General features: G+C 40.0%; 1 protein-coding gene and 1 pseudogene across 4 annotated transcripts in view; one reads left to right on the top strand and one right to left on the bottom strand.

Annotated features, from left to right (window-relative positions):
- The window catches only part of LOC134293156 (splicing factor 3A subunit 2-like), a 2,175-nt pseudogene extending 1,217 nt beyond the window's left edge, over positions 1 to 958 (bottom strand).
- Positions 1 to 10,000, top strand: part of gtf2ird1 (GTF2I repeat domain containing 1) — a 52,441-nt gene that overhangs the window by 10,172 nt on the left and 32,269 nt on the right. For all 4 annotated transcript variants that reach the window (XM_062958969.1, XM_062958966.1, XM_062958967.1 and 1 more), the window contains 4 exons: positions 3,271 to 3,399; positions 3,767 to 3,908; positions 5,657 to 5,803; positions 8,459 to 8,642. In XM_062958969.1, coding sequence (XP_062815039.1) covers positions 3,277 to 3,399; positions 3,767 to 3,908; positions 5,657 to 5,803; positions 8,459 to 8,642 — 596 coding nt within the window. In that variant the 5' untranslated portion in view covers positions 3,271 to 3,276. Of the gene's footprint in view, positions 1 to 3,270; positions 3,400 to 3,766; positions 3,909 to 5,656; positions 5,804 to 8,458; positions 8,643 to 10,000 lie in introns of those variants that run through there.

A 10,000-nucleotide genomic window follows, 5' to 3' on the forward strand; every position in this document is an offset into this window, starting at 1 on the left:
GATGGATAGACGGATGGATGGATAGATGGATGGATGGATGGATTATAGACGGGTGGATGGATAGACGGGTGGATGGATGGATGGATGGATGGATTATAGACGGGTGGATGGATAGACGGATGGATGGATAGATGGATGGATGGATGGATGGATTGATTATAGATGGCTGATGGATGATAGATGGATTGTAGATGGATGGATGGATGATGGATGATAGATGATAGATGGATGAAGGATGGGCGAGTGAGGATAGATGGACGGGTCATAGATGTATGAAGGATGGATGATAGATGTATATGTCATAGATGGATGATGGATGGATGATGGATAGATGATAGATGGATGAAGGATGGATGGGCGATAGATGGAGGGATGGAGGACGGGTGGGTGACGGCCAATGTGGTTCTGAGGGTGCTTTGGGTTTGGAACGTGTGGAAGGAGGTCACCTTTGCGTGGGGTGCAGCATCCCCTCCTGAGCCTTTCTTCTGCTCTTTCCCTCCCGCTCCCATTTCCATTCCTCCCCCGTCCCTTTCCTGAAGGCATGTCTTTTCTGTTTGTTGTTTTGCAGGATTAGGAGCAAATAAATATTTATGCAATATGCAAATGAGGTGCCGGGAAGACTGTTGAGAGAGTTGGGAGCCTTTTGCAGCGTTCCTCCCGCCGTATTTATTTATTTTTCTAGCATCAATGCAAATTTATTTATTTACTTTTTTTAACAAAAAAGAAAGGAATATATCTCATATATCTTCAATACACATAATAATAAAAGTGAAAATACGTATGTGTGTATTCCTCCAGAATGGGCACCCCAGGGTACCTTAATTTGCATGTTCCCGCCCACTGCCTCTCCCTTAACCCTTCCCTATAACGCATAGTAAACAGAGGAATCGATCAGCAACTGAACAAGAGGTCTGGGGAGAATTCACCATGATTGACAGGAGTTGTACTTGACCGACATCCACCCAACCAAGGATGGATCTGGACCACACTTGCCACGGATGATGGGACTTGGGGGAATGGACCTTGGTTTTGGGAGTTGTAGTTCACCTACTGTAATGAAGTGTGAATTTTTGGTTTACGGATGTTATATTAATTGTGTATTTATGTTTTTAAAGGATCAGTATTTCAGTTATTACATCTCAGAGGTTGGTTGCCATGGAGAAGTGGGCGGAGCCAACTCGGTTTGGTGAAGAAGTGCAGGGTTTAAAAAAAGCAGTTAGTCTGTGCTCTGATGAGGCACAGGGAAGACTGGTTCTGGGTTGAAGGGATCAGGGAGGCTCAATTGCTTATTTTTGAGTCAGTTTAAAATAAGTTTGGTGACTTATTTAATGCAGTCTGTGTCCTGATAAGGAATGGAGTATTTGTGATTGTATATCACAAGGTGACTGTGGTTTAAAAGCAGTAGAGAAAGAAGTGACGTTTTAGGAAGTTTGAATCACCTCATTCTAATATGGCAACTGTTAACTGAAGTGCCTCTAAGGAGAAACGTTATTGTAACCATTAAGCTCTGTGCCTGAATAAACTTGTTATTGTCCTTCTAACATCTAAGCTTCTGTCACATATATTATGAACTGAGTTGTGTTAACATCTAGGTGAATAAGAAGAAGAAAGAAAAACCTTGATTTTGGGAGTTGTAGTTCACCTATATCTAGAGAAATTGTGACTCCCACCGACAATGGACTGGGACCAAACTTGGCACAGAGAAGCCTCATGACCAAATGGTCATACTGCATGGGTTAGTGGGAATGGACCTTGATTTTGGGAGTTGTAGTTCACCTACATCCAGAAAGCTCTGAACCCAATCGACATCAGATCTGGACCTAATTTGGCACACAGACCCAACATGGCCAACTGTGCATACAGGCCTGGTTTGCGGGTGACTGACTTTGGATTTGGGAGTTGTAGTTCACCCTTATCCAGAGAGCACTGAACCCATCCTACAATGGATCTGGACCTAACACCCCAAAACAAACAGAACCCGGGCACTGCCGGGTCCCCAAGCTAGTAATTTATAAAATACACTAGCTGTGCCCAGCCATGCGTTGCTGTGGTTAGGACTTTATTTTTCTTTTCTTTTTGTTGTATGAACGTAGAGGCGTGGATGAGAGGTTGTGTTGTCAGTTTTCGAGGTTGTGGGGCATTTAGTTTAGTTGTTTTGTCCGGCGCCGTGATTCCATTACCCTTTTATATATATAGATAGCTATGCCTGGCCAGGCGTTGCTGTGACTAGGACTTTATTTTTCTTTTCTTTTTGTTGTATGAACGTAGAGGCGTGGATGAGAGGTTGTGCCGTCAATTTTCGAGGTTGTGGGGCATTTAGTTTAGTTGTTTTGTCCGGTGCCGTGACTCCATTACCCTTTTATATATATATATATATATAGACTAGCTGTGCCCAGCCACGCATTGCTGTGGTTAGGACTTTATTTTTCTTTTCTTTTTGTTGTATGAACTTAGAGGCGTGGATGAGAGGTTGTGCTGTCAATTTTCAAGGTTGTGGGGCATTTAGTTTAGTTGTTTTGTCCAGCGCCGTGATCCCATTACCCTTTTATATATATAGATAGATATGTTATAATTAGTAGTAGTATAGTATAAATATAATCATATAGAAATGCTGTATGTGTATAATCCTAATGGGCCAAGATGGGAGGAAGTGGGAGAGCGTCTGCAAGGGTTTGCGGCTGTTTCTGCTTCTGCGTTTGGGAGATTACATTGTTCAAATACCACGAGATTAGTTGCCACGGCAACGGGCGACGGTTGCCATGGGCACCGTGGGGCCCGGAATTAAGATTGAGGGGGATTTTTTTTGCTCATTTTTTTTCCCAGTCGGGTCACGCAATTGCGCGATTGTGCTTTTGCTTTGAAGATGAAAAGAGGCTCCCGGGGCGCTTCGGTCCTTGCCTCCCATCTCCCAGTTTAGTCCTTTCTTCTTTCCTTCCTTCCTTGGGCTTTGAAGCTGCAAGGCTATTCATTCCTGGACGTGTTGGTGTATTGTGGCCAAATTTGGGGGCATTTGGTCCAGCGGTTTTGTTGTTAACTCAGTCCTACAAATGTACACGACATTTTTATATATATAGATATAGCGTCCCTACTTTGTGGATTTTCACTTTTCGCGGGTGATCCTGGAACGCAAGTGAGGGAACACTGTATATATATTCTCCATATATAATGCCTATGGGGGGTGGCATTTGATTCTGTCGTACGATACACAGCGACAATGAAGTTATCCTATTCTGTCCCTTCCCTTTCCGCCCTTTTTGTTCCCGGTCCCAGGTGACGATGGCGCTGCTGGGAAAGCCTTCCGACGGTCCGCCAAACCACTCCAGGCCCGACCAGTGGCACTTGGTGGTCTCCCAAAAAGACGAGGTCATCACCAGCTTAATATCTGCCTTAGAATTCATGGTAAGGGTCTTTGGATTGCTCGCAAAACGTGCTCGGTCGCTCTTTACAAGAATCCACTCGCCACTTGCCGTTGTGGTCGACCATTGCTGATCCTCCCGTTCCTCCCGCCATTGCATTGATCTGCAAACGTTTTGTGAGTCAGCCTTTTGCACTGCTCTTTAAAACCGAATTGACAAGGCCTTAGGAGCTTGCGACCCGAGCCCTTGATGGTAGTACTTCCTCATTCTTTTGATTTTGCAATTCCGCAGCGTTGATTCTTTTGGATAGGAAAGGCAGGGTGGAAATGTTTTATTGAGTCCAATGCATTCTCACCGTCTTTTTCTCTTTCTTCTCTCTCTTTCTGCCTTCCTTCCTTCCTTCCTTCCAGTGTTCAGCACTTTCTAAACTCAACGCAGAGGTGGCCTGCATCGCGGTCCATGACGAAAACACCTTCGTGGTGGGCACCGAGAAGGGCAGGCTCTTCATGAGCGCCAGGAAGGAGGTCCAGCTGGATTTCAAGAAGTTCTGCCGTAAGTACGGGGTGGCCGTTGGACCTGGTGGCCTTTGGGTCCCATCCAAAGGCCCATCCGACACAGGCATGGTGGTGGTGATGATGATGATGACAATGACGACGACAACAACAACAATAATAATAATAATAATAATAATAATAATAATAATAATAATAATAATGTAATTCTATCTTCCTGTCTGGCAGAAGGGGTGGACTGGAAGGCCTTTGGAGTCCCTTCCAACTCTAGGATGATGATCTACTACTACTACTACTACTACTACTACTAATAATAATAATAATAATAATATAGTAATTCTATCTTCCTGCCTGGCAGAATGGGTGGACTGGATGGCCTTTGGGGTCCCATCCAACTCTAGGATGATGATACTACTACTACTACTACTACTACTATTAATAATAAGAATAATATAATAATAATAATATAGTAATGCTATCTTCCTGCCTGACTGAAGAGGGGTGGACTGGATGGCCTTTGGGGTCCCGTCCAACTCTAGGATGTTGATGATAATAATAATACTAATACTAATATAGTAATGCTGTCTTCCTACCTGGCAGAAGGGGTGGCCTTTGGAGTCCCTTCCAACTCTAGGATGATGATACTACTACTACTACTACTACTACTACTACTACTATTAATAATAAGAATAATATAATATTATAATATAATAATATAATAATATTATAATATAATAATATAATATAATAATATAATATAATGATAATATAATAATAATAATAATAATAATAATATAGTAATGCTATCTTGAGCCAACTCTAGGATGATGATACTACTACTACTACTTCTACTATTAATAATAAGAATAATATAATATTATAATATAATAATATAATATATTTATAATATAATAATATTATAATATAATAATATAATATAATAATATAATATAATGATAATATAATATATATATAATAATAATAATAATATAGTAATGCTATCTTGAGCCAACTCTAGGATGATGATACTACTACTACTACTATTAATAATAAGAATAATATAATATTATAATATAATAATATAATATAATAATATTATAATATTATAATATAATAATATAATATAATTATAATATAATAATATATATAATAATAATAATAATATAGTAATGCTATCTTGAGCCAACTCTAGGATGATGATACTACTACTACTACTACTATTAATAATAAGAATAATATAATATTATAATATAATATAATTATAATATAATAATATATATTATAATAATAATAATATAGTAATGCTATCTTGAGCCAACTCTAGGATGATGATACTACTACTACTACTACTACTATTAATAATAAGAATAATATAATATTATAATATAATAATATAATAATATAATATAATTATAATATAATAATATAATAATATAATAATAAAATATTATAATTATAATATAATAATATATATTATAATAATAATAATATAGTAATGCTATCTTGAGCCTTGGGCTGCCAGGGTCGCTGCCGGCTGGGATGATCTGCCATCTCTGCGCCAGCCGTTGACGCCTAATCCATTTCTGAGCGTTCAGGATTGGCCGATGCATCTTGCTGCCAGCACACGTGGTTGCTGGTTCTCTGATTCTTCTCGCTTGGCGTTGGCCTTGTGTGGACTTCCTTCTTAACAGTTGTAAACATTTCCTTAACTGTCGGAGCCCCGAATCTCTGCTTGACCCTTTTCCCTCTCCCGTGTCTGTCTGTCTGTCTCTCTGTTTCCCGGTCCAGGCGTCCAAGAGAGGAAAGAGCCGGACCTGGAGGCGCCGAGGAAGAGCAGGAACTTGGGGCGCACAATGCCCCGCATCTCCCCACATCAGGGGTCGGACATCTACCTCCTCAGGAAGATGGTGGAAGAAGTCTTTGACGTCCTTTACAGTAAGGAACCGAGCCTCAATTGGCTTCCCTTGGAGGATGCTTTCTCTATTGGACCTCTTGCACTGACAGCTGAGCTTGTATTATTATTATTGTTGTTATTGTTATTTATTTGTTTAGGTTTTTTTGGAGTGGAGGTCATACCTTGGATGTGTTGGTGTATTGTGACCAAATTTGGGGGCATTTGCTCCAGTGGTTTTGTTGTTAACTCAGTCCTACAAACGTACATGGAAATTAAAGTAATGAGAAGCAGCCAGGCTTTGAAACTGCAAGGCTATTCATTCCTGTTTATTTGTTTAGGTTTTTTGGAGTGGAGGTCATACCTTGGATGTGTTGGTGTATTGTGACCAAATTTGGGGGCATTTGGTCCAGTGGTTTTGTTGTTAACTCAGTCCTACAAATGTACATTACATTTATCTATCTATCTATCTATCTATCTAATAAGAATAAAGTTATTATTATTATTATTATTATTTGTTTGTTTAGGTTTTTTGGAGTGGAGGTCATACCTTGGATGTGTTGGTGCATTGTGACCAAATTTGGGGGCATTTGCTCCAGTGGTTTTGTTGTTAACTCAGTCCTACAAATGTACATTACATTTATCTATCTATCTATCTATCTATCTATCTATCTATCTAATAAGAATAAAGTTATTATTATTATTATTATTATTATTATTATTATTTGTTTGTTTAGGTTTTTTAGAGTGGAGGTCATACCTTGGATGTGTTGGTGTATTGTGACCAAATTTGGGGGCATTTGGTCCAGCGGTTTTGTTGTTAACTCGGTCCTACAAACGTACACGACATTTTTATATATATAGATATAGCGTCCCTACTTTGCGGATTTTCACTTTTCGCGGGTGGTCCTGGAACGTAACAACGTTATTGTTATTGGGTTGTTGTGTGTTTCCCGGGCTGTCTGGCCATGTTCCAGAAGCATTCTCTCCTGACGTTTCGCCCACATCTGGACCCAACTTGGCACACAAATCCAACATGCCCAACTGGGAACACTGGCGGACTTTGGGAGTGATTGGCCTTTGTTGGGCCGGGCTGTGGCGCAGCTGGCTAGTAACCAGCTGCTATAAATCACTACTGACCGAGAGGTCATGAGTTCGAAGCCCGGGTCGGGTTAAGCCTCCGACCATAAAAAATAATAATAATAAAAATAGCCCCGGCTTGCTGTTGACCTAGCAGCCCTGAAAGACAGTTGCATCTATCAAGTAGGGAAAATTTAGGGACGCTTTATGTGGGAGGCTAATTTAACTAATCTACAACACCATAAAACTGCTCACGAGGAAAAGAAGAGGAAGAACAGCCACCAATGGACGGTGAAGCAACAGCTCCCCCAGTGGCCGGAATCGTGAAGCTGGAAAGATGTTAAAATGCCTTTGTGTCTGTCTAAAACTGAATGTTGTTTGTCTGTCGGCATTGAATGTTTGCCATATATGTGTTCATTGTAATCCGCCCTGAGAAAGGAGGGCGGGATATAAATACTGTAAATAAATAAATAAATAAATAAATAAATATCAGTGGGAGTTATAGTTCACCCGTGTTCAGATAATGCTGAACCCAGCAAGTGACAGATCTGGACCAAACTTCCCACAGAGACCCAACATGGCCAACTGGGAATACTGGGAGGCTTTGTGGGTGATTGACCTTGGCTTCAGAGAGTTATAGTTTGCCCGTATTCGGAGAATACTGAACCCAGACATTATTATTATTGCATTTATTATTTTACTCTATTTATTATTACTTGTATTATTTTCCTATATTTATTATTATTATTACATGTATTATTTCACTCTATTATTATTAAAAGGATGCATAAGGGCATTGACATTGAAGAAGATGAGAATAATAATTTAATCAGAGTTGGACAGTCTTATCTTAAATTTGAGCTTTATGTAAATATTCAAAAATATTTAATCTGCCACAATTAATGTAATTTTATTGGTATCTATTTTTATTTCTGAAATTTCCCACCCTCGGCTTATACTGGAGTCAATGTTTTCCCAGTTTTTTTGTGGTAAAATCAGGTGCCTCAGCTTATATTCAGGTCAGCTTATACTCGAGTATATACGGTAATTTTATTGGTATCTCGGCTTATACTGGAGTCAATATTTTCCCAGTTTTTTTGTGGTAAAATTAGGTGCCTCAGCTTATATTCAGGTCAGCTTATACTCGAGTATATACGGTAATTTTATTGGTATCTCGGCTTATACTGGAGTCAATGTTTTCCCAGGTTTTTTGTGTTAAAATTAGGTGCCTTGCCTTATATTCAGGTCAGCTTGTACTCGAGTATATACGGTAATTTTATTGGTATCTCGGCTTATACTGGAGTCAATGTTTTCCCAGTTTTTTTGTGTTAAAATTAGGTGCCTTGCCTTATATTCAGGTCAGCTTGTACTCGAGTATATACGGTAATTTTATTGGTATCTCGGCTTATACTGGAGTCAATGTTTTCCCAGTTTTTTTGTGTTAAAATTAGGTGCCTTGCCTTATATTCGGGTCGGCTTATACTCGAGTATATACGGTAATTAATATTTTCTGTTGGGATGCAGCTCGTGGTTGGTTGACCTTTGTGCAACTTCTCGGCAGAGTGCCCACCTTCCCGACTTGCCTCCGGGGCTGACGCTGTCTTTTCTTCTCTTCGCAGGTGAGGCCTTGGGGAAGAGCACCGTGGTCCCGCTTCCGTACGAGAAGTTCCTCCAAGAGCCCGGCTCGCTGTTAGTGGCCGGGCTGCCAGACGGGCTGACCTTCCAAAAGCCCGCGGACTACGACGCCAAGTCGCTGGTGGCCATCCTGGAGCACAGCCACCACTTGCGCTTCCGGCTGAAAAGGTGAGCGGAAAACGGGGAGGAAGGAGCGCTCTCTCTGGAGCGAGTTGCCCCAAATGACGGAGCTAAGATTTTAGAAGTAAATTTTACAAGATGAGATCAGGCTGACCTGCACAGGGAAGACACGATTGTTTTGGACACAGAGGAACTCCTCCAATTTCCCCCCTTCCTTCTGTCTGCCGTTTTGGTGGAGAAGTGCAGGTTTGAAAAAGAAGCAGTTAGTCTGTGCCCTGATGAGGTACAGGGAAGACCAATCCTCAGTTGAAGGGATCAGGGAGACTCAATTGCTTATTTTTGAGTCAATTTAAAATACGTTTGGTGACTTATTTTAAGGAAGTCTGTCTTCTGATGAGGAACAGATAATCTGTGATTGTAATTCACAGGGTGACTGCAGTTTAGAGCAGTAAAGAAAGAAGTGACATTTTAAGAAGTTTGAAACACCTCATTCTAGCTTTGTAACTGTTAACTAAAGTGCCTCTATAGAGAGTTACTGTAACTCTTCGATTCTGAAGTGGCGACTATTACGTGATGAAGTACGGAACTCCTCTAGTTTCTCCCCCTCCCTTCTGTCGTAATCTTTCCTTTTTACAATTTCGTAAAACTTCATTTTAATTAAAATTCAAACTTATAAAATTTCATTCTCTTCGATTCCGAAGTGGCGACTATTATGTGATGAAGTACAGAACTCCTCTCGTTTCTCACCCTCCCCTCTGTCTTAATCTTCCTTTTTACAATTTCGTAAAACTTCATTTTTATAAAATTTCATTCTCTTCGATTCCGAAGTGGCGACTATTATGTGATGAAGTACAGAACTCCTCTCGTTTCTCTCCCTCCCTTCTGTCTTAATCTTCCTTTTTACAATTTCGTAAAACTTCATTTTTATAAAATTTCATTCTCTTCGATTCCAAAGTGGCGACTATTATGTGATGAAGTACGGAAATCCTCTAATTTCACCCCCTCCCTTCTGTCGTAATCTTTCCTTTTTACAATTTCGTAAAACTTCATTTTAATTAAAATTCAAACTTATAAAATTTCATTCTCTTCGATTCCGAAGTGGCGACTATTATGTGATGAAGTACAGAACTCCTCTCGTTTCTCACCCTCCCCTCTGTCTTAATCTTCCTTTTTACAATTTCGTAAAACTTCATTTTTATAAAATTTCATTCTCTTCGATTCCGAAGTGGCGACTATTATGTGATGAAGTACAGAACTCCTCTCGTTTCTCTCCCTCCCTTCTGTCTTAATCTTCCTTTTTACAATTTCGTAAAACTTCATTTTTATAAAATTTCATTCTCTTCGATTCCAAAGTGGCGACTATTATGTGATGAAGTACGGAAATCCTCTAGTTTCTCCCCCTCCCC

The sequence above is a fragment of the Anolis carolinensis genome, unplaced genomic scaffold (assembly GCF_035594765.1).
Source record: "Anolis carolinensis isolate JA03-04 unplaced genomic scaffold, rAnoCar3.1.pri scaffold_7, whole genome shotgun sequence".
Lineage (NCBI taxonomy): Eukaryota > Metazoa > Chordata > Lepidosauria > Squamata > Dactyloidae > Anolis > Anolis carolinensis.